The sequence below is a fragment of the Gigantopelta aegis genome, chromosome 1 (genome assembly GCF_016097555.1).
Source record: "Gigantopelta aegis isolate Gae_Host chromosome 1, Gae_host_genome, whole genome shotgun sequence".
In the NCBI taxonomy this organism is placed as follows: domain Eukaryota; kingdom Metazoa; phylum Mollusca; class Gastropoda; order Neomphalida; family Peltospiridae; genus Gigantopelta; species Gigantopelta aegis.
In genome coordinates, this window is record NC_054699.1 from 34271846 (window position 1) to 34298293 (window position 26448).

General features: G+C 38.7%; 1 protein-coding gene across 2 annotated transcripts in view; it reads right to left on the reverse strand.

Moving 5' to 3' along the window:
* The window catches only part of LOC121374084 (unconventional myosin-XVI-like), a 181963-nt gene that overhangs the window by 117369 nt on the left and 38146 nt on the right, over positions 1–26448 (reverse strand). For both annotated transcript variants that reach the window (XM_041501004.1, XM_041501012.1), the window contains 11 exons: positions 24518–24590; positions 22365–22514; positions 20971–21064; positions 20498–20650; positions 17831–17991; positions 17305–17382; positions 16298–16503; positions 15250–15352; positions 13040–13136; positions 12455–12620; positions 7874–7995 (listed from right to left, as the gene is read on the reverse strand). In XM_041501004.1, the coding sequence (XP_041356938.1) occupies positions 7874–7995; positions 12455–12620; positions 13040–13136; positions 15250–15352; positions 16298–16503; positions 17305–17382; positions 17831–17991; positions 20498–20650; positions 20971–21064; positions 22365–22514; positions 24518–24590 (1403 nt within the window). The remainder of the gene's footprint in view (positions 1–7873; positions 7996–12454; positions 12621–13039; positions 13137–15249; positions 15353–16297; positions 16504–17304; positions 17383–17830; positions 17992–20497; positions 20651–20970; positions 21065–22364; positions 22515–24517; positions 24591–26448) is intronic.

A 26448-nucleotide genomic window follows, 5' to 3' on the forward strand; every position in this document is an offset into this window, starting at 1 on the left:
CACCATCGCATAGACAGGACAGCACATACCACGGCCTTTGATATACCAGTCATGGTGCACTGGCTGGAGAAATAGCCCAATGGGCCCACTGATGGGGATCGATCCCAAACTGACCACTACGTCTTGCCCCCAGAGAGAAAGGGAGAGGGAGAAAGGTGGGAGAAAGAGTTAGGGAAAGTGAGACAGGTGGGAGAGAGTTAGGGAGAGGGAGAGAGAATGTGGAGAGAGTAAGAGAGACAGTGACAGACAGACAAAGAGAGAGAAAGATAGATAGAGAGAGATAGACAGACAGGGAGAAAGAGAGAGGGAGTACCTTCTGCTGCCACACAGGCCACATGTGCTACTGCAAAACAAGCTAGGGATTTTTATATGCAATTTCCCACACACAGGAAGGCACATATGCTGATCCTTTCATACACCAGTCATGGGACACTGGCTGGAATGGGGCATCTTCTATATATACTGTTTTCACTGGCAAGATGGTACATACATTGGTCTTTTATGTATAAGTGATGGGATACTGGTTCAGATATCACAAACATTTGTGTTGTTTAAAGAAACTACTAGAGCAAATTGATTAATTAATCACCATCAGAGCTCACCATGCCCACTGACAAATTGGCTAACTGCTAATTTCTATACAACGTGGCTACAACATTTAGTCTTTGGCCGATATTCCTTAAATATTCCTTAAATTAACCACATTTTAATAATTTAATTAATCACCATCAGAGCTCACGATGCCCACTGACAAATTGGCCAACTGCTAATTTCTATACAACGTGGCTACAACATTTAGTCTTTGGCCGATATTCCTTAAATATTCCTTAAATTAACCACATTTTAATAATTTTCTAGGAAATCCTCTACATATTTGAAGACTGGTTAAACTAAAATTCATTCCAGTGTGAGCCAGCTTCACCATCAGCAATAAGGGATCTTACACATGAGCTTCCCCACAGCCAGGACAGCACATACCACAGCCTTTTCGATACATCTTATGGTCAAGCCTTATGATGAGATATTTGTAAAATACATATAGAAAGAAGAGAAATTAACACTGTCTATATACACTACTATTGCAGTGTATAAATTAACTTTGGAAGTACAACTGCTGTTAATATCTTTTAGCTTGAAAAGATGTGTCCAACTTACTTTTATTAATCGGGAACATGTGAACATCACTCAAAAGATATATCTTAACCAACAGCAACACATTCAACATTTGAGATAACCTTTAAAACAAATCAATGCTTAGATAACAAATTATCACATTTATGTGACATATACAATATAGGAAACAAGTCTGAAAATGTAAATTCACAACTAGTATTACATAGTTCATAATCATAAACTTTTATGAAATAACCTATATATACGGTTATACCAACACACTAGGATTATGATGTAAATGCAAAAAATTAAATATATCAAAAAGTAAATTACAAAATGATTACCTTTATTATGTAGGAGAATGTCTATATAATAAAACATTTCAAGAAAAATCTATAGACTTCATCCAAACTTACTGAAATCAACTGATGTCCTCAATCGAAGTTACAGAAGTCAACAGAAGTCACCAATTGAAATTACGAAATTCAGTATAAGTCATTGAAGATGCACATACACATACATGCAATAGAACTTGTATACATCTCGTTTAATGTACAACACTCATGACATATCAATCGTATCGTACACATGTACAAGCTGATACAGGGAACAAGAGGAACCAGACGGAATGAGTCAAAGTGTGTAGATACATACAAACAGGAAACATACTCATGATATACTTCCTGTGTTCTAATGCAATTTCTCATGTTCATTAGCACACATTTTGAAGTATGGTGTAGTTGAGTTTTTCAAATTGTCATGTTTATATCCAGTTAATATTCAACCTTCCTAATTTGTTTTACAACAAATTCACTCATCTTTATTTCTTTTGTTAAATTATACAATTTAATCAAGTGTACTATTCTCCATTTTGAAATTTAATATTTAAATTAAATCTTTCTTTTACTATTAAATGTACTATATATACATATACATATTTATAATATATATACACATATATATTTACAGTTTATATATTATGTACAGTTTTTAACCTATAATATGACTGTAAGGTAGTGATATCAGCACCCCCCCCCCCCCCCCCCCCCCCCCCCCCCCCCCCCCCCCACAAACCCTGACACACCAAATTTGTTTCTGGGGTTAATAAACTTTATTCTTTAAAAAAAATAAAAAAATCAACCTCTCTGTTATGGATACACACCTCTATCTGGACTGTTTGACAGTGGGTTAGTTGTGAGAGAGAAATCAGTGTCATGGCCTACCCATTGAGTCGTTTTAACTCACTCTGAGTGGGAGCTAGTACCGGGAGTCCTGTCTGTCCGGGACAGAGGGTTAGTGGTTAGTGGTTAGTTGTTAGTTGTTAGTTGTTAGTGAGAGAGAAGTCAGTACAGTGGTCTTACACCTCCTCACAGAAGGAAGGAAATGTTTTATTTAATGACGCACTCAACACATTTTATTTACGGTTATATGGCGTCGGACATATGGTTAAGGACCACACAGATATTGAGGGAGAAAACCCGGTCTCCACTTCATGGGCTACTCTTTTCGATTAGCAGCATGGGATTTTTTATATGCACCATCCCATAGACAGGATAACACATACCACGGCCTTTGACATACCAGTCATGGTGCACTGGATGGAGCAAGAAATAGCCCAATGGGCCCATCGACACGGATAATCTCAAACTGACTGCGCATCAAGTGAGCACTTTACCACTGGGCTACGTCTCGCCCTCCTCCTCACAGAGCCATTAAAACTTGTCTTTGGATGGGAGCCAGTACTACTGATAATAAGTGCAGGTGTAGATGAAGGGGAAGGTGCTGGGTGTGTGCACACCCTCCTCCTCACAGAGCCATTAAAACTTGTCTTTGGATGGGAGCCAGTACTACTGATAATAAGTGCAGGTGTAGATGAAGGGGAAGGTGCTGGGTGTGTGCACACCCTCCTCCTCACAGAGCCATTAAAACTTGTCTTTGGATGGGAGCCAGTACTACTGATAATAAGTGCAGGTGTAGATGAAGGGGAAGGTGCTGGGTGTGTGCACACCCTCCTCCTCACAGAGCCATTAAAACTTGTCTTTGGATGGGAGCCAGTACTACTGATAATAAGAGCAGGTGTAGATGAAGGGGAAGGTGCTGGGTGTGTGCACACCCTCCTCCTCACAGAGCCATTAAAACTTGTCTTTGGATGGGAGCCAGTACTACTGATAATAAGTGCAGGTGTAGATGAAGGGGAAGGTGCTGGGTGTGTGCACACCCTCCTCCTCACAGAGCCATTAAAACTTGTCTTTGGATGGGAGCCAGTACTACTGATAATAAGTGCAGGTGTAGATGAAGGGGAAGGTGCTGGGTGTGTGCACACCCTCCTCCTCACAGAGCCATTAAAACTTGTCTTTGGATGGGAGCCAGTACTACTGATAATAAGTGCAGGTGTAGATGAAGGGGAAGGTGCTGGGTGTGTGCACACCCTCCTCCTCACAGAGCCATTAAAACTTGTCTTTGGATGGGAGCCAGTACTACTGATAATAAGTGCAGGTGTAGATGAAGGGGAAGGTGCTGGGTGTGCGCATACCCTCACCCGAACTTCAAGTACCATGGAAATCCTCTGTATAATACATGTTAGTGTACTATGGAATACCACTAACAGGGATTTACCTTGTTTTTCTGAAATGGGGGTCCCTTGGACTCACCTCTTTCTTTTCTCGGGTCCCAACCTGAAAACAAAGGGTCCCAAAACCACACAAACGACAGAGAGCTGAAGACAACAAATCACGTGTATACTATATGTAAATTTAACAAGCTGTGTTGTTTTTCCTTCCGGGAAATCAATGTCGGTATTCATTGTTTATTCTTTCAAAATCAACATTTCACTTTGATCTGTATAATTATTTGAACCATTTCCTGCAAGCTAAATGACACTCACAATACCATGCATTGTTTTTTGAATCGTGCTACTTGTTTGTTAATGCAAATCAGAATATTTAACCAATTTGTTTTATTCGCCCGGGAATTTCCGATTGTGTTCGGCCTGTTGACGAGAAGTTCCGAATGATCGCAAATCCGCGATCTCTTTCCAGAAATTACCAACTTTACCCGATTAAGCGCAGCAAAGGATAAAGACGCAGTGTTCCCAGAGATTAAAACTTTTGGTTTTCGATATGGGGAATCCCCATTTGAATACGCAGTTTATAGGTAGAAAAGAAATAGTGTGTTACACAGAATGATCGATCTTTGATAGTGGACAGGGTTACTGAAAATGTCAGATATTTTATGCGTCCCACGGGAAGCAGTATCTTTATTTTTGCGGGTCCAGTTAAGTTTTAGTGCGTCCTATACGCAAGTTTTGTGCGTCCAGTAAATCCCTGCACTAATGCCCTAAACTTTACACCCCTCCTTAGAAAAAACCTGTAGCTGCTCCTCATGAAGGATATACCAACTATATCATACATTTGGTTGGACCATGTACTTTCCAGAAAAAATTAAATGTATTTAATACCTTCAGGTAATATTTTAATGAGACAGTTGGTAGGTCAACACCTTGCAGCTAGTTATTAGGTTATAGTCCGTTACAATATTTATGTCTGAATATATTATGAGAAAAATACAATAATATCAATTTTTAGAAAATATAGTCACTTGGTAACTACCATGCCAAACAATCAATATAGGATGACAATAAAAATTTTGAATTATCCACCCTTAAATCAGAGCCATTGGTGATGCTTCCAACCCACAGCAATTTATATCTCAACGACGGCAATTGCGGTCAGTGCAGTCATTAAGTTCAAGCCCTGCTACTTGCTAATAATAACACTAAAAGGTCATACTTTATTTAGACCCATGAACAATAATGCTCAATAAGACAACTTGCCCATATAAAATGACATCGTCAGATATGAAGTTCCTTGACAACATAATGTTTACGTTCATCGAGAAATGAACAAACTCCCCCCCGCTACCAATGGGATGATATTATGCTGTAATGAATGTAATGGAAATGTAATCATTTAGTAATAAAAATAACAAGTCACTCCAACACAGTGAGTTATTTATATAGGACAGATTCGAAAAGACATTTCAGTACTTTATATTATTATATATATTTGATTGTAAAGACATATTTTGCATGGTATTAAGCTGCTACATAAAGCAACGACATTGGGAATGGTCATATGCTGCCTTTTAATACACATGTACTGCTCTGTTAAAAGTTAAAGTAGATGCTCAGTCTTTCAAGGTTTTGTCTACAAGGTATTTTTATATATTTCAATATAAATCTATATAAATATACTCTTCAAAAGAAGAAACGCAAAACCACATTGTCGTAACATTTGGAGAATTGATTTAATTATTGAATGGTGAGTCCGATAATTACCAAATGTTGCAGGATTGTTCACAATTCACTCTAGTCCATTGTGAGTAAGTGATTGGACACACCACCAAGGTCAAGGTCATCTGGAGTCAATACCGGGTGTGGCGTCCGCGTGTGTTGACAACTGCCTGGCACCGCCTGCCCATTGAAGCAACCAGAGTACGGATGACGTCCCGGGGGATGGTGGCCCACTCGGCCTGCAAGGCTGCTGCCAGCTCGGGCAGGGTCTGGGGCTGTGGTTGTCGCTGTCGGAGGCGTCGGTCCAACTCGTCCCATAGATGCTCAATTGGGTTCAAATCCGGTGATATCGATGGCCAAGGAAGGACATTAATGTTGTTGTTCTGTAGGAAAGCCGTTGTGAGACATGCTGTGTGAGGCCTGGCGTTGTCATGTTGGAACACTGCGTTGGCGTTGGCCATAACTGGAACGATGTGTGGCCGGAGGATCTGGTCAATGTAGCCCTGTGCATTCAGGTTGCCGTGCACGTGGACCAGGTCAGTTCTGCCAGTGTGTGAGATGGCTGCCCACACCATGACACTACCCCCGCCGAATCTGTCCACTTCCTGCACGCAGTTTGCCGCATAACGTTCACCACGACGCCTATACACGCGACATCTTCCATCATGACGTCGGAGCAGAAATCGGGACTCGTCACTGAACCACACCTGTCTCCATCGCAGTTGAGGCCATTGTCGATGAATCTGGCACCACTGCAGTCGGAGTCGACGGTGTTGTGGTGTTAAGATGACACTTCGAACTGGACGTCTGGCACGAATTCCTACCTCACGTAGGCGGTTCCGTACGGTCTGGTCGGATATCCTGCGCAAACCTGGTATTGCTACGGCTGTGGAGGTGGCAGTAGTCAATCGTTCCCGAAGGTGGCGTACCCGGATGTAGCGGTCCTGCCCGGGGGTAGTGACCCGTGGTCGACCGGATCTAGGGAGGTCACGTGTTGATCCATGTTGCTGGTAACGGTCCCACAGTCTGGAGATGGTGCTTGGGGACACATGGAATGCCCTGGCAACGGCCGTTCTGGATTCGCCTGCGTCTAGTCGGCCGATGGCATCGTTTCTCTGCGGTTCACTGAGACGTGGCATGTCCTGGATTGTCAACTGTCTGCCAGATACAGAGGCCAGGCAAGCGAACACCCTGCACTTTTATACTGTCGGTGTTCATGTTGCACGTGCAGACAACGCACGTGCAGTGGTGACATGGTTTGCACGTGGCTGCGTTTTTGCGAATATTCACATTTTGGAACTTTATTGTACAGTAGCTGCGTTTTATCGAATGTAACCGTGGGAATGTGTTTGGGACATGCAATGACCTTATATTCACAAAGCATGAACCGGTAGGAAACATAAAATCGGAGTTATAACCCATTTGTACCCTTTTGCGTTTCTTTTTTTGAAGAGTATATATAAAACAGATGTTCATTCTCTTCAAGATATTGTTGAAATGGTATTTATGGTATGTAAATATTTATTCTGAACAATTTTCAACTGATAAAAAACAGATGCCCAGTCTATTGAGGGTTTTGCTCCAGTTAAACTGATATTTATGTTGGGTTGATTTTTAATAAACAGAATCAATTATCTTTGGGTGTCAGATTTGTATACAATTCCACTATTGCATCAACATGTTATCTTGTACTATATTAGATTATTTGATAAAATGGTAACATATGATACCAGGCATTGTGTTCTGTACTATTGTGATAGTGAATGCATGTTTTCATAATGACCTTTCCTGTCAATTTCCTGTCGTTCCAGCCAGTGCACCACGACGAGTGTAACAAAGGCTGTAGTATGTATTATCCTGTCTGTGGGATGGTGCATATAAAAGATCCCATGTTGCTAATCGAAAAGAGTAGCCCATGAAGTAGCGACAGCTGGTTTCCTCTCTCAATATCTGTGTGGTCCTTAACCATATGTCTGATGCCATATAACCATAAATAAAATGTGTTGAGTGTGTCATTAAATAAAACAGTTCCTTCCTTCATAATGACCTTATTATAGATCTGCTAAAGGAGATATTAAAACTGAAAGAAAAATCACATAATTTCACACCATATCAGGGAACACTGTTTTCCAGCTGTGTTAATCAATTTGAAAACTGATTATCAACTATTATTGAACAGTTTAGAATTCTGTGGTGATCTCTGAAACATGTAATGAACTGCAACGTCATATGGAACAATAATGTTTCCTGCATATACAAGGTTTCCGTAAACATTTGTTAAAGCCTCCTGACCCAAGCAGCAACCCATCAACTGACCCAGCCACCTACCTACTCACCCTCCCACTCACCCACTCCAACCATCCACCCACCCATCCATCCACCCACCCACCCATCCATCAAAACACCCACCCACCCATCAACCAACCAACCAACCACCCACCCATCCATCCACCCAAATAAAGCAAATACCTCCAATACTGTAGAAATCTCTGTCAGGTGTTTTCTGTGCACGACTGAGAGCTGAGTATTCCTGTTCAAACTCGTTAATCACCGAATCCAAAACCTCCAGAGATTTGTGGAGGTCCTTCTCCCTAAAACATAATAATTCACTGTTTATTAATCCTGTAGCCAAACACGGAATCTAAAACCTCCAGAGATTTGTAAAGTCCTTCTCCCTAAAAAATAATAATTCAGTGTTTATTAATCCTGTAGCCAAACACGGAATCTAATCCCTCCAGAGATTTGTAAAGTCCTTCTCCCTAAAACATAATAATTCAATGTTTATTAATCCTGTAGCCAAACACGGAATCTAAAACCTCCAGAGATTTGTAAAGTCCTTCTCCCTAAAACATAATAATTCACTGTTTATTAATCCTGTAGCCAAACACGGAATCTAAAACCTCCAGAGATTTGTAAAGTCCTTCTCCCTAAAACATAATAATTCACTGTTTATTAATCCTGTAGCCAAACACGGAATCTAAAACCTCCAGAGATTTGTAAAGTCCTTCTCCCTAAAACATAATTATTCACTGTTTATTAATCCTGTAGCCAAACACGGAATCTAAAACCTCCAGAGATTTGTAAAGTCCTTCTCCCTAAAACATAATAATTCACTGTTTATTAATCCTGTAGCCAAACACGGAATCTAAAACCTCCAGAGATTTGTAAAGTCCTTCTCCCTAAAACATAATAATTCACTGTTTATTAATCCTGTAGCCAAACACGGAATCTAAAACCTCCAGAGATTTGTAAAGTCCTCCTCCCTAAAACATAATAATTCAATGTTTATTAATCCTGTAGCCAAACACGGAATCTAAAACCTCCAGAGATTTGTAAAGTCCTTCTCCCTAAAACATAATAATTCACTGTTTATTAATCCTGTAGCCAAACACGGAATCTAAAACCTCCAGAGATTTGTAAAGTCCTTCTCCCTAAAACATAATAATTCACTGTTTATTAATCCTGTAGCCAAACACGGAATCTAAAACCTCTAGAGATTTGTAAAGTCCTTCTCCCTAAAACATAATAATTCACTGTTTATTAATCCTGTAGCCAAACACGGAATCTAAAACCTCCAGAGATTTGTAAAGTCCTTCTCCCTAAAACATAATAATTCACTGTTTATTAATCCTGTAGCCAAACACGGAATCTAAAACCTCCAGAGATTTGTAAAGTCCTTCTCCCTAAAACATAATAATTCAGTGTTTATTAATCCTGTAGCCAAACACGGAATCTAAAACCTCCAGAGATTTGTAAAGTCCTTCTCCCTAAAACATAATAATTCATTGTTTATTAATCCTGTAGCCAAACACGGAATCTAAAACCTCTAGAGATTTGTAAAGTCCTTCTCCCTAAAACATAATTAGTCACTGTTTATTAATCCTGTAGCCAAACACAGAATCTAAAACCTCCAGAGATTTGTAAAGTCCTTCTCCCTAAAACATAATAATTCAGTGTTTATTAATCCTGTAGCCAAACACGGAATCTAAAACCTCCAGAGATTTGTAAAGTCCTTCTCCCTAAAACATAATAATTCATTGTTTATTAATCCTATAACTGATGGGCAGGATGTAGCCCAGTGGTAAAGCGTCCGCTTGATGCACGGTCGGTTTGGGACCAATTCCCATCAGTTGGCCCGCTGGGCTATTTCTTGTTCCAGCCAGTGCACCATGACTGGTATATCAAAGGTTGTGGTATGTGCTATCTTGTCTGTGGGATGGTGCATATAAAAGATCCTTTGCTACTAGTTGACAAATGTAGCAGGTTTCCTCTCTAAGACTATATGTCTAAATTACCAAATGTTTGACAACCCATAGCCGATGTTTAATAAATCAATGTGCTCTAGTGGTGTCGTTAAACAAAACAAACTTTAATTAAATCTATAACCAAACACAGAATCCAAAATCTCCAGAGATTTGCAAAAGTTCTTCTAACCAAAACAAAATAATTCATTGTTCATTACAAAGTCTCCCACAAGTCTAATTTCGCAAAACCCAATCTTTGTTTGGACATTAAATTTAGAACATCATATACCGTGAATCCTTTCTAACCTGGACCATGAACAAACCGGAATCCTGTCAAAACCAGCCATATTTCATGGTCCTGAATGTTCTAAATTCTAAAATGAAACCCTTTAAACACCGTATCCTGTCTAAACTGGACAAATGTTAGTTCCCCAGCATGGTCCAGTTTAAGACAGGTTTCACTATACACCGTATCCTGTCTAAACTGGACAAATGTTAGTTCCCCAGCATGGTCCAGTTTAAGACAGGTTTCGCTAAACACCGTATCCTGTCTAAACTGGACAAATGTTAGTTCCCCAGCATGGTCCAGTTTAAGACAGGTTTCAATAAACACCGTATCCTGTCTAAACTGGACAAATGTTAGTTCCCCAGCATGGTCCAGTTTAAGACAGGTTTCACTATACACCGTATCCTGTCTAAACTGGACAAATGTTAGTTCCCCAGCATGGTCCAGTTTAAGACAGGTTTCGCTAAACACCGTATCCTGTCTAAACTGGACAAATGTTAGTTCCCCAGCATGGTCCAGTTTAAGACAGGTTTCAATAAACACCGTATCCTGTCTAAACTGGACAAATGTTAGTTCTCCAGCATGGTCCAGTTTAAGACAGGTTTTCGCTAAACACCGTATCCTGTCTAAACTGGACAATGTTAGTTCCCCAGCATGGTCCAGTTTAAGACAGGTTTCAATAAACACCGTATCCTGTCTAAACTGGACAAATGTTAGTTCCCCAGCATGGTCCAGTTTAAGACAGGTTTCGCTAAACACCGTATCCTGTCTAAACTGGACAAATGTTAGTTCCCCAGCATGATCCAGTTTAAGACAGGTTTCGCTAAACACCGTATCCTGTCTAAACTGGACAAATGTTAGTTCCCCAGCATGATCCAGTTTAAGACAGGTTTCGCTAAACACTGTATCCTGTCTAAACTGGACAAATGTTAGTTCCCCAGCATGATCCAGTTTAAGACAGGTTTCACTATACACCGTATCCTGTCTAAACTGGACAAATGTTAGTTCCCCAGCATGATCCAGTTTAAGACAGGTTTCAATAAACACCAGATCCTGTCTAAACTGGACAAATGTTAGTTCCCCAGCATGATCCAGTTTAAGACAGGTTTCACTAAACACCAGATCCTGTCTAAACTGGACAAATGTTAGTTCTCCAGCATGATCCAGTTTAAGACAGGTTTCACTAAACATCGTGTCCTGTCTAAACTGGACAAATGTTAGTTTCCCAGCATGGTCCAGTTTAAGACAGGTTTCACTAAACACCAGATCCTGTCTAAACTGGACAAATGTTAGTTCCCCAGCATGATCCAGTTTAAGACAGGTTTCACTAAACACCGTATCCTGTCTAAATTGGACAAATGTTAGTTCCCCAGCATGGTCCAGTTTAAGACAGGTTTCACTATAAATGATTGTAACAGGTTACGCAAAATATATTGACTTACCTTTTAATTGCATAACTTATAAAAAAGAAAGAAAGAAATGTTTTATTTAACGACGCACTCAACACATTTTATTTACGGTTATATGGCATCAGAAATATGGTTAAGGACCACACAGATATTGAGAGAGGAAACCTGCTGTCACCACTTCATGGGCTACTCTTTTCGATTAGCAGCAAGGGATCTTTTATATGCACCATCCTATTGACAGGGTAATACATACCACGGCCTTTAATATACCAGTTGTGGTGCACTGGTTAGAACGAGAAATAGCCTAGTGGGCCCACCGACAGGGATCGATCCCACACTGACCACGCATCGAGTGAGCGCCTTACCACTGGGCTACATACCGCCCCGTGTAACTTATAAATGCATTACACAAACTTTAACTTCTTGGAGGTCTAATTATATCTTTAAGAAGTTAGCTTATAAATGCATTACACAAACTTTAACTTCTTGGAGGTCTAATTATATCTTTAAGAAGTTAGCTTATAAATGCATTACACAAACTTTAACTTCTTGGAGGTCTAATTATATCTTTAAGAAGTTAGCTTATTAATGTGCTCAAACCTATTCTATGAGAATATAAATAGAGTGCACTTTGTGTTAAAAACTGTCAATTTTTTTAATATCTTATAAACAGATGAATGTTAAGTATGGTGTTTAAAAGACACATAATTTGTTACACCTGATGTTACACATAGTATAACAGGGCTAGCTCTGCCAATTGTGAATTTTATTTGGCGAAACAATTGCATGTAATAATGAATATTTTTTGAGAAAATAACTGGGTTCCTGCAATTTTTGAAGATTAAAAAACAATTTGTCAAATTTTTCTGTTCACCCAGAGCAAGCCCTGGTATACTATAAAACAGTATAAAAATTGTCTATCAGTGTAACACAGTAAACATATAATGCAACAGTGTAAAACAGTAAAAACTAAAACAGAAAAGCAATGCATAAAAGTAAAATAAAGTAAAACAGTAAAGCTGTGCAAAACAGTACAAAAGTGTGGAACAGTGCTGAACAGTACACCACAGTGTAAAACAACAATGAACAACATGATCACAATGAGACTTACTGTTGTGTTTTGAAATCATCATTTTTGCGCTGATCCGACATCAAGTTACTCAATGTCGTCTGTTTCTCCTCAACCTGCTGGAGAAATGTGATCACTTCGCTCACTTCCTTCTCAGACTGAGCCTTCTTCAACTTCAGTTTGCGACGACAGATGAATCCACGTAAAACTGAAAGAGAAACAATTCCTAATTGTGCAGTACTTGTGGTAAACGATATGTAACCAAAAATAAAATGTGTTGAGTGCATCGTTAAATAAAAAATGTCTTTCTTTCTTTACTTGTGGTAAACAAATGAAGAAAGAAAAGTTGCAAGTTTGTTTAGTTTAACGACACAACTAAATCGTATTAATTTATTAAAGCCTCGCAGCATTCGCCATTCTAACCTATGCAGGATAAAGCGGATATCTTAAGACAGTAACCGGTTATTCCCTGTATACACTGCATGTGAGTTTATCCTCGAACACATTGGATGTCTTTCCTCACTTAACACCCTTTCTCTTGAAACACTCTGCAGCTGCCTGTTAGCCTCTCTATAACATACTGTTTGTATATTGTATAATATTGTTTATAATGTGTAATTTACTCACCTGACTGTGCTTTGATGATCTTTGCCAGGTGTTGGCGGGCGAGGGCTCTCAGTTTATCAACATGACTCTGATGAAGAAACACCTTGGTCTTGCCCATCTGAAAACACACACAAAAAAATGTATCCTACACAAGATTGTCAAAGGAAAGGAAGGTTTAGTGACACCCCAGCACACTGTATAACCGGTGGCTGTTAGGAGTCTAACATGGGACAATTGTAACACTTGGTGATGGGAAGATAGGAAAGTAATGTTTGTTTAGTGACACCCCAGCACACTGTATAACTGGTGGCTGTTAGGAGTCTAACATGGGACAATTGTAACACTTGGTGATGGGAAGATAGGAAAGGAATGTTTGTTTAGTGACACCCCAGCACACTGTATAACCGGTGGCTGTTAGGAGTCTAACATGGGACAATTGTAATACTTGGTGATGGGAAGATAGGAAAGGAATGTTTGTTTAGTGACACCCCAGCACACTGTATAACCGGTGGCTGTTAGGAGTCTAACATGGGACAATTGTAATACTTGGTGATGGGAAGATAGGAAAGGAATGTTTGTTTAGTGACACCCCAGCACACTGTATAATCGGTGGCTGTTAGGAGTCTAACATGGGACAATTGTAACACTTGGTGATGGGAAGATAGGAAAGCAATGTTTGTTTAGTGACACCCCAGCACACTGTATAACCGGTGGCTGTTAGGAGTCTAACATGGGACAATTGTAAAACTTGGTGATGGGAAGATAGGAAAGGAATGTTTGTTTAGTGACACCCCAGCACACTGTATAACCGGTGGCTGTTAGGAGTCTAACATGGGATAATTGTAACACTTGGTGATGGGAAGATAGGAAAGGAATGTTTGTTTAGTGACACCCCAGCACACTGTATAACCGGTGGCTGTTAGGAGTCTAACATGGGACAATTGTAACACTTGGTGATGGGAAGATAGGAAAGGAATGTTTGTTTAGTGACACCCCAGCACACTGTATAACCGGTGGCTGTTAGGAGTCTAACATGGGACAATTGTAACACTTGGTGATGGGAAGATAGGAAAGGAATGTTTGTTTAGTGACACCCCAGCACACTGTATAACCGGTGGCTGTTAGGAGTCTAACATGGGACAATTGTAACACTTGGTGATGGGAAGATAGGAAAGGAATGTTTGTTTAGTGACACCCCAGCACACTGTATAACCGGTGGCTGTTAGGAGTCTAACATGGGACAATTGTAATACTTGGTGATGGGAAGAAAGGAAAGGAATGTTTGTTTAGTGACACCCCAGCACATTGTTTAACAAGTGGTTGTTAGGAGTCTAACATGGGACAATTGTAACACTTGGTCTAAAGTGGGTGAGAAGAAAGGAATGGATAAGGAACGAAAAAGATTACTAAAGCAATACTATGTTATTAGACCAAATGTATTTAAATTTAGAGAACTGTTCAAATGTAAACGTGTCAGCATCCTTAAAAAGCTTTGTGAACTTATTAATATTATAAATAACCACTTGACCTCCTGAAAACCCATTTTATATAGTTTAATCTTACTTATTTGTTTGTTATAAACGCTTGTCACTTAACGTATGCGTGTATATGTATATATAATTTATATAATGTACTCCTCTGATGCCACCAGATGGTGTCTTTGAGTGAAATAAAGTTCTGTTCTGTTCTGTCCAAAGTGGGTGAGAAGAAAGGATAGGAATGTTTGTTTAGTGACACCCCAGCACATTGTTTAACTGGTGGCTATTAGGAGTCTAACATAGGACAATTGTAACACTTGGTCTAAAGTGGGTGAGAAGAAAGGAAAGGAAAGGAATGTGTGTTTAGTGTCAACTAGAACACTGTTTAATTAGAGTTAAAGTTTTTACATGTATTTAATGTCACCACCACAACACATTGATTAGTTAATCACTCGCTATTGGAGGCTAAATATTTGCCACATTGTCTTCCGAGGAAACCCTCTACATTTCTCCAGTAGCAGCAAGGTACCTTTTATATTTATTGCAAACAGGACAGCACATACCAGTCTTTGGGCACTGGTTGAAACAGGAAAAAAACCAATCAGAGAATTAGTTCACCAATGGGATTTGATCCTACGACCAAAGCACCTTAGGCGAGCACTCTAATGACTGAGCTAAATCCTGTCCGTCTAGTGTAAGAGGAAAGGAATGTTCACGGACACCTCAGCACATTGTTTAAGTGACTGGTCTCACCTGATAGTCTGTGAGGTGGGCGTGGTTCAGGATGTTCTGACAGGCTTGTTGGTCCGTTAGACTACATGACGATGAGTTGATGGCTAAGTGCAGACAGTCAAACCTGAAAAATATATGTATAGTGTATATCTTAGTCCGGTGAATCTTTTGGGGAACATGTATATCGGATAAAAATTCACTTGCTTCTTTCAAATTACAGAGAAACATACAATAAATATCATAATCTGATGCATACAAAAAGTAAAATTGCCTCTTTTGTGATATATACCACTCGTGGTGCACTAGCTGACTTCAATGAGCCCATCGACGGGGATCGACCCTAGACTGACTGCACATCATATGAGTGCTTTACCACTGGGCTACAGCCAGCCCTAGACATCAGCAGCATTTCATTATTAGATTACAAGACAAAAACTGAATAATAAGTACATTTTAGCATATACTATATTAGCATAAAGAACGAGATTAAAAACAAAATCTTTAGACTGAAATGCCAATATGTTACTGGTGAATATATATTTAGATTGGCGAAAGAAATTGAAGATTGGCAAATTTTTGGGTGAAAAAAAATAGCAACCCAGGGCTAGCCCTGAATTGCTATTGAAAATGTTTGGTTTTGAACAGTACTAATGCACCTGAATATGTTTGAAGAAAATCTTGTGATTAATTTGTTTGAGCTTTTACGAAATATGGATTTCAAGTGAAATTACGCTAAGATATGCTATATTTATTGTGTACGAACCCAAAACAAGGGTGCAAAAAGTGACTGTCATCGACCTTAGCAATAACACCCATTAGATATGCTTTGATACAACTTGTAGTGTAAAGCTAGATAGGTTTTTAAAAAAAAAATCATGAAAAAAATTTACATTCTGAAAAAATAACTTAAACCAAACTTTGTAGTAAACTATATTATATTAAACATGGCAAAATTTACTTTTCAGAAAATCTGTGAATGCTACACGCTTTGTGAAAACCAGACTTGATATATGAAACATGGCAAAACAAACTTCTTATTGAAGAATGATATCCATAAAAAAAACCTTACCTTTTGAGAAAATCTGTGAATGTTACTCGCATTGCAAAGCCAAACTTTCTAATGGTGACCGTTTCCATGACGCCCGAGTACTTGAGTTGGGCCTGCACGTACTCAGACATGACGATCTTGGGCGCACAAGACGTGTTTGGCTTGATGCAGCGCACGAAGTGGGCGTTAGCGGTGTTGACCTTCTCCATCATCTCACGCAGCGAGTTCTGAAAGGAAATAATAATAATAATAATAATAATAATAATAATTATTATTATTATAATTATAATAATAATAATAATAATAATAATAATAATAATAATAATTTCTTTATTTAGTGAGGGTAACACAGCAAAAGCTAATCTTCCCTGAGGCCCTCAGGTACAAACAATACAGAATTACAATACATACATTTATGAACAAATAGAAAATACATATATGGCAATAAACATGTGTAAAAAGGAAAGTTTAACATCACCCCAGCACACTGTTTAATCAGTGGCTATTAATAAAGGAAAGGAATATTGATATGATACCCCAGCACACTGTTTAATAGCTATTAGGAAAGGAAAGAATGTCAATTTAATGACACCCCAGCACATTGTTTCATAAACAGCTATTCAGAAAGGAGAGGAATGTCGGTTTAACGTCACCCCAGCACACTGTTTAATTAACTAGTAGTTATTTGGAAAGGTAAGGAATGTTTGTTTAATGTTACCCCAGCACACTGTTTAATTAACTAGTAGTTATTTGGAAAGGTAAGGAATGTTTGTTTAATGTTACCCCAGCACATTGTTTAATCAGTGGCTATTAATAAAGGAATGAAATGTCAGTTTAATGACACCCCAGCACATTGTTCAATCAGTGGCTATTAGGAAAAGAAAGAAATGTCTGTTTAATGACACCCCAGCACATTGTTTAATTAGTAGCTATTAGGAAAGGAAAGGAATGTCAGTTTAATGACACCCTACTAAACGTTTTACAAGTATTTAAAGGTGTCCAGTTTAGATACAGCTACACAAACTGACCCTGAAATGGTAGGCCATCGTAGAAGGACCTTTGCGTGATACGGCTGATATCGGTCGAGCACCAGCTTTTTTCTGCTTCTGAAAACATACAGAAATAATTAATACATTTAAATAAGAAAGTAGCAGAAGTTTACCTGTTACACTGTTATGTAAACCTCGCTAAATAAAACATGATGATATGAAAACGTTGTAACCAGGCTAGATTTCTGAAACTCTCTTAGTGCTATAATACTGTAAAAACCATCTTAGGCAATGGCGTAACCAGACACATGCCACAGCCTACAATAGCTTTACAACATTCTTTTATTTATATACAGTAAAATGTCATTATGATGACCTCGTTTATCTCATGTGCCAGCACGGCTTACCATGGCATAATTTCACCAACAACTAGAATTATGTTTATCTTGAACCAATATAATTTCAGGATTGTTAGTTCAGTCCATTCAACATCTAAATAACAAAGTTTGACAGTTTTTTCTTGTAATACTATTTCAATAACAGTTATTTATTTTTAACGGTTAACCTTTTCATCTTTCTTTGATGTCTTGAGTTTCTTGAAGAACTCGAACGGTGTCTTGGACTGTTTGAGCTGTCGAGACATGCGCTGTCGACCGCTCGGATTGATCGAACCAGTCTTTGTCAACTGAGCCTGGAAGAGTTCCTTAATGAGCAGACTACTGCTGGCTGCAACAAGAAGTTAACAATACTGCTACACGGTGTGAAACCAACAAAAGAAATGTTTTAAAAACAAATATAAAATTATAAAATAAATGTAAAAAGTGAAGGGGACTGTTGTGAACACAAGAAACTCAAGTGAATGCATGGGGACTGAAGTGAATGCAAGGGGACTGAAGTGAATGCAAGGGGACTGAAGTGAATGCAATGGGACAAAAGTGAAGGCAAGGAGACTGAAGTGAAGGCAAGGCAAGGAGACTGAAATGAAGGCAAGGCAAGGGAACTGAAGTGAAGGCAATGGGACTGAAGTGAAGGCAAGGAGACTGAAGTGAAGGCAAGGGAACTGGAGTGAAGGCAAGGAGACTGAAGTGAAGGCAAGGGAACTGAAGTGAAGGCAAGGAGACTGAAGTGAAGGCAAGGAGACTGAAGTGAAGGCAAGGAGACTGAAGTGAAGGCAAGGGAACTGAAGTGAAGGCAAGGAGACTGAAGTGAAGGCAAGAGAAGTGAAGTGAAGGCAAGGAGACTGATGTGAAGGCAAGGGAACTGAAGTGAAGGCAAGGAGACTGAAGTGAAGGCAAGGAGACTGAAGTGAAGGCAAGGGAACTGAAGTGAAGGCAAGGAGACTGAAGTGAAGGCAAGGAGACTAAAGTGAAGACAAGGAGACTAAAGTGAAGGCAAGGGGACTAAAGTGAAGGCAAGGAGACTAAAGTGAAGGCAAGGAGACTAAAGTGAAGGCAAGGAGACTAAAGTGAAGGCAAGGAGACTGAAGTGAGGGCAAGAAGACTGAAGTGAACACAAGGAGACTGAAGTGAAAGCAAGGAGACTAAGGTGAAGACAAGGAGACTGAAGTGAAGGCAAGGAGACTGAAGTGAAGGCAAGGGGACTAAAGTGAAGGCAAGGGGACTACAGTGAAGGCAAGGAGACTAAAGTGAAGGCAAGGAGACTAAAGTGAAGGGGACTAAAGTGAAGGCAAGGAGACTAAAGTGAAGGCAAGGAGACTGAAGTGAAGGCAAGGGGACTGAAGTGAAGGCAAGGAGACTGAAGTGAAGACAAGGAGACTTAAGTGAAGGCAAGGAGACTGAAGTGAAGGCAAGGAGACTAAAGCGAAGGCAAGGAGACTGAAGCGAAGGCAAGGGGACTGAAGTGAAGGCAAGGAGACTGAAGTGAAGACAAGGAGACTTAAGTGAAGGCAAGGAGACTGAAGTGAAGGCAAGGAGACTAAAGTGAAGGCAAGGAGACTAAAGTGAAGGCAAGGGGTCTGAAGTAAAGGGCAAGGGGACTAAAGTGAAGGCAAGGAGACTGAAGTGAAGGCAAGGAGAATGAAGTGAAGCCAAGGGGACTAAAGTGAAGGCAAGGGGACTGAAGTGAAGGCAAGGAGACTGAAGTGAAGGCAAGGAGACTGAAGTGAAGGCAAGGAGACTGAAGTGAAGGCAAGGAGACTGAAGCGAAGGCAAGGAGACTAAAGTGAAGGCAAAGGAGACTAAAGTGAAGGCAAGGAGACTGAAGTGAAGGCAAGGAGACTAAAGTGAAGGCAAGGAGACTAAAGTGAAGGCAAGGGGTCTGAAGTAAAGGCAAGGGGACTAAAGTGAAGGCAAGGAGGCTGAAGTGAAGGCAAGGGAACTGAAGTGAAGGCAAGGAGACAGAAGTAAAGGCAAGGGGACTGAAGTGAAGGCAAGGGGACTAAAGTGAAGGCAAGGAGACTGGAGTAAAGGCAAGGAGACTAAAGTGAAGGCAAGGGGTCTGAAATGAAGGCAAGGAGACTGAAGTGAAGCCAAGGAGACTAAAGTGAAGGCAAGGAGATTGAAGTGAAGGCAAGGAGACTAAAGTGAAGGCAAGGAGACTGAAGTGAAGGCAAGGAGATTAAAGTGAAGGCAAGAAGACTGAAGTGAAGGCAAGGAGACTGACATGAACACAAGAGACTATGTGAACACAAGGGTAACACAAGTGTACAGACAACATGGCAAGGGGATTGAAGTGAACACAAGTGGACAGACAACATGGCAAGGGGATTGAAGCGAACACAAGTGGACAGACAACATGGCAAGGGGATTGAAGCGAACACAAGTGGACAGACAACATGGCAAGGGGATTGAAGCGAACACAAGTGGACAGACAGTGAACACAAGTGGACAGACAACATGGCAAGGTGATTGAAGTGAACACATGTGGACAGACAACATGGCAAGGGGATTGAAGTGAACACAAGTGGACAGACAACATGGCAAGGGGATTGAAGTGAACACATGTGGACAGACAACATGGCAAGGGGATTGAAGTGAACACATGTGGACAGACAACATGGCAAGGGGATTGAAGTGAACACAAATGGACAGACAACATGGCAAGGGGATTGAAGTGAACACAAGTGGACAGACAACATGGCAAGGGGATTGAAGTGAACACAAGTGGACAGACAACATGGCAAGGGGATTGAAGTGAACACAAATGGACAGACAACATGGCAAGGGGATTGAAGTGATATCAAAGAGCTTGAAGCTGATAACTTAACACTTACACCGGACAGTAAAACTGAGGGCTTGTCTCAGCGTGTCTCTGTTTTTGTCAAGGATCCCGTCCACGTGGTATTGGATAGCCCCAGCGTAGTGCATCACCGTGAAGGTTGTTCCCCTGTCTCTCGGAGTCTTGTACAAGTCAGAATAATGCTCACCTGTTTTATACATAATTGACATTTATTTATTTTTAAATGAAATAATACACACTTATGTTTCAAAAACCAGGTATTACTTTTGTTACAGTAAAGGTCAATACATCTGAGGTCAAATATAAATTCAAATTTGGAAAATGGAGTATGTGAGTGTTAGTTAGTCCAATACCAAAATGGAAATTATGTCATTTAAATAGATCTTATTAAAATTTTGTGAGTTTGTAATGTGGAAATAATGCTATTTAAATATACCGTATTATTATTTTATGATTTTGTAATATGGGGAATATTTTGACCTAAAAATAAGACATTAAAATGCCTACCTGTGACTTGATGAAGTTTGACAGCGAGAGATTTGTCAGTGGACTTGGGAAACATACACTCCTCATCCAGTAGGGCAAGTACACCAGTGTTCTTCTAGAACATCAAACACAAATAATACATTACATTCTGATGCTGTTCTAGGTTCACTACAAACACTGGCAGTGGTCATCCAAAAAAATTATTTTAAAAATAATGAGGACTTTTTTAACACGGTGCTGTTAGTAAAAAGGAAAGAAATATTTGTTTAACACTCTGTCAACACCTGAACTACAACTATTTAAACACAATTGTTATTCAACACTTGGTCGTGAGAATTAGAGAGCAAGGCAAGAGATAGACAGAGACAGAGAGAGCAAGATAGAAAGACAGAGAGAGCAAGATAGAAAAACAAAGAGAGAGAGAGAGAGACAGAGAGACAGACAGACAGACAGACAGAAAGAAAGAATGAATGTTCAATGACACCCCAGTACAAAAATATACATAGGCTATTGAGTGTCACAAATGGTAAAAAGACAGAGACAGAGAAAGAGAGAGACAGACAGAGAAAGAGACAGACAGAGACAAAGAAAGACAGAGACACACACACACACACACACAGAGAGAGACAGAGACACAGAGAGAGAGAGCGAGAGAGAGAGAGAGAGAGAGAGAGAGAGAGAGAGAGAGAGAGAGAAACAGAGCAAGAGATAGAGAGACAGACAGACAGACAAAAAGAATGAATGTTTAATGACACAGAGAGAGAGACAGAGACAGACAGAGACAAAGAAAGACAGAGACAGAGAGAGAGAGAGACAGAGTGAGAGAGACAGAGATAGAGAGAGAGAGAGAGAGAGAGACAGAGAGAGAGAGCGACAGAGACAGAGAGAGGGAGAGGGAGAGGGAGAGAGAGAGAGAGAGAGAGAGAGAGAGAGAGAGAGAGAGAGAGAGAGAGAGACACACAGAGACAGAGAGAGAGGGAGGGAGAGACAGAGACAGAGAGACAGAGACAGAGACAGAGACAGAGAGAGAGAGAGAGAGAGAGACACAAAGACAGACAGAGAGAGAGGGAGGGAGAGACAGAGACAGAGACAGAGACAGAGACAGAGAGAGAGAGAGACAGATCTAGCTCAGTTGGTTGAGCATTCATCTGAGGAGCTTGGGTTATGGTATCAACCTCCCCCCTCCCGGTCAACTCATTAGGTTTTCACCCATTTCAACCAGTTCCCCATGACTGAATATCAAAGGCCGTAGTATGTGCTCTGTTGTCTGTGGGAAAGTGCATTTAAAAGATCCCTTGCTCTTAATGGTGTAAATTGTGGCGGGTTTCCTCTGAAGATTATGTGAAAGAATTATCAGACGTCTGACAAACAATAGCCAATGGTCAATTGGTATGGTTAAAAAGATGTCAACGTACTTCAAGGAACAGATTGATAACTGGCTGGTTGCTGGAGTAAGACACAGACGGTACAGAAACTCCTTCCAGAAAACATTCCTGCTGCTCCTGCTGAAAAACTCTCTCATTGAAGAACATTTGTAGACGCTCATTGGCAACGTTGATACACATCTAGAAATTGAAAAACATTATTACCATGCTTTAACTGTAACAACATGGGTACTTCATATCAGAATACTCCAACCTTTCTGTTAATACTTTAACTAGAACCATCTAATTTGCATGTCCTTTTTTCAACAATGTTTTAGAAAATGATGCTTGCTGCATTCAGCATCCGACATTTTCTTGTATATTATATATTTGTTTTCAGTATTATATTAAAGGTACTTACAACAGATCATGGTATTTGTACCTAAAACTTAGTTTATTTTTTAAAATACTAAATTTTCACATCTAGTGATATAAAATGTTTCTGAGAGTATGTAATATCACACACCAATTAATACAGAACTCCATGACCCAAACCTTTGACATCTCTATTTACGTATGAGTAAACATACCAAGTGTTTAACTTCCAATAGCTGATGACTAATAAATCCACGTGCTCTAATGGTGTTATTAAACAAAAACCATTTTTTTAATTTAAAAAGTGCTTTATAATAGTCAGTATAACCAAAACACTGGCATGCCAAACACTCACGTTAAGACACTGCCTTGACCTTCTCCAGGCTTTAGGACAACCAACAACACACTATAGTCCGTCCCACAGGGAACACCTTTTTTCATACTATGCAATTTACTACAAGTTATTTATTTCTGAGCCGATTGTTTTCAAAATTACACACAAAAATAGTAATATTTTGTTATTTCCAAAACACTTTTACTTTTCTTCTTCTGTCTCACAAAACTAACATTATTTAAAAAAAAAAAAATAGTTCTAGAGGACAGTGTACCTTTAACAAAGCTGAATATATTAAAACTAGATACACTTGACTCATGATGATAATGATATAACCTTACCTGATGATTCATGATGATAATGATATAACCTTACCTGATGACTCATGATAATAATGATATAACCTTACCTGATGACTCATGATGATAATGATATAACCTTACCTGATGACTCATGATGATAATGATATAACCTTACCTGATGATTCATGATGATAATGATATAACCTTACCTGATGATTCATGATGATAATGATATAACCTTACCTGAGGATTCATGATGATAATGATATAACCTTACCTGATGATTCATGATGATGATGATATAACCTTACCTGATGATTCATGATTATAATGATATAACCTTACCTGATGATTCATGATGATGATATAACCTTACCTGATGACTCATGATGATAATGATATAACCTTACCTGATGACTCATGATGATAATGATATAACCTTACCTGATGATTCATGATGATAATGATATAACCTTACCTGAGGATTCATGATGATAATGATATAACCTTACCTGATGATTCATGATGATGATGATATAACCTTACCTGATGATTCATGATTATAATGATATAACCTTACCTGATGATTCATGATGATGATATAACCTTACCTGATGACTCATGATGATAATGATATAACCTTACCTGATGACTCATGATGATAATGATATAACCTTACCTGATGACTCATGATGATAATGATATAACCTTACCTGATGATTCATGATGATAATGATATAACCTTAACTGAGGATTCATGATGATAATGATATAACCTTACCTGAGGATTCATGATGATAATGATATAACCTTACCTGATGATTCATGATGATGATGATATAACCTTACCTGATGATTCATGATGATAATGATATAACCTTACCTGATGATTCATGATGATGATATAACCTTACCTGATGATTCATGATTATAATGATATAACCTTACCTGATGATTCATGATGATAATGATATAACCTTACCTGATGATTCATGATGATAATGATATAACCTTACCTGATGATTCATGATGATAATGATATAACCTTACCTGATGATTCATGATGACAATGGTATCTTACCTGGTCAAAGTGGAATATGTATGAAATTCATGACTTAACTGTATTTTATTTATTCAAAGCTGAATATATCAAAATTAGATACACACAATTCATGATGAGAATTGTATCTTACTTGCTCAAAGCTGTTCTTCTCAAGATTCTCGAAGCCAAATATATCGAGAATGCCAAGCGACAGAGAAGGCATGCTGGGAAAAAAACAACCATCATGCAAACAACATCAAGTGACATGCGTAATAAAATAAAAACATCTTACGGTTTAAACAGTAACATGCATATCCCAATCAACCCATAAAGAAAGTAATAGTATTGAAAAGAAATGTACTAACCCAATAAAACCATAACATGCAACAATGAAGATAAATATTTCACATGTAGCTGATAATAAATAATGTTGTCAAGTGGTTGAATCATAACACTGATATTTGCTTGTAGCTGATAATAAATAATGTTGTCAAGTGGTTGAACCATAACACTGATATTTCACTTGTAGCTGATAATAAATAATGTTGTCAAGTGGTTGAACCATAACACTGATATTTGCTTGTAGCTGATAATAAATAATGTTGTCAAGTGGTTGAACCATAACACTGATATTTGCTTGTAGCTGATAATAAATAATGTTGTCAAGTGGTTGAACCATAACACTGATATTTGCTTGTAGCTGATAATAAATAATGTTGTCAAGTGGTTGAACCATAACACTGATATTTGCTTGTAGCTGATAATAAATAATGTTGTCAAGTGGTTGAACCATAACACTGATATTTCACTTGTAGCTGATAATAAATAATGTTGTCAAGTGGTTGAACCATAACACTGATATTTGCTTGTAGCTGATAATAAATAATGTTGTCAAGTGGTTGAACCATAACACTGATATTTGCTTGTAGCTGATAATAAATAATGTTGTCAAGTGGTTGAACCATAACACTGATATTTCACTTGTAGCTGATAATAAATAATGTTGTCAAGTGGTTGAACCATAACACTGATATTTCACTTGTAGCTGATAATAAATAATGTTGTCAAGTGGTTGAATCATAACACTGATATTTGCTTGTAGATGGTAATAAGTAATGTTGTCAAGTGGCTGAATCATAACACTGATATTTCACATGTAGCTGATAATAAATAATGTTGTCAAGTGGTTGAACCATAATACTGATATTTGCTTGTAGCTGATAATAAATAATGTTGTCAAGTGGTTGAACCATAACACTGATATTTTACTTGTAGCTGATAATAAATAATGTTGTCAAGTAAGTGATATTTGTTGTCAAATAAATAATGTTGGTGGTTGAATCATCACTGATATTTCACTTGTAGCTGATAATAAATAATGTTGTCAACTGTTAAATCATAACACTGATATTTCACTTGTAGCTGATAATAAATAATGTTGTCAAGTGGTTGAACCATAACACTGATATTTGCTTGTAGCTGATAATAAATAATGTTGTCAAGTGGTTGAATCATAACACTGATATTTCACTTGTAGCTGTTGTCAAGTGGTTGAACCATAACACTGATATTTGCTTGTAGCTGATAATAAATAATGTTGTCAAGTGGTTGAATCATAACACTGATATTTCACTTGTAGCTGATAATAAATAATGTTGTCAAGTGGTTGAACCATAACACTGATATTTGCTTGTAGCTGATAATAAATAATGTTGTCAAGTGGTTGAACCATAACACTGATATTTCACTTGTAGCTGATAATAAATAATGTTGTCAAGTGGTTGAACCATAACACTGATATTTGCTTGTAGCTGATAATAAATAATGTTGTCAAGTGGTTGAATCATAACACTGATATTTGCTTGTAGCTGATAATAAATAATGTTGTCAAGTGTAACAAGTGGTTGAACTGATATTTGCTTGTAGCTGATAATAAATAATGTTGTCAAGTGGTTGAACCATAACACTGATATGTGCTTGTAGCTGATAATAAATAATGTGCTTGTAGCTGATAATAAATAATGTTGTCAAGTGGTTGAACCATAACACTGATATTTCACTTGTAGCTGATAATAAATAATG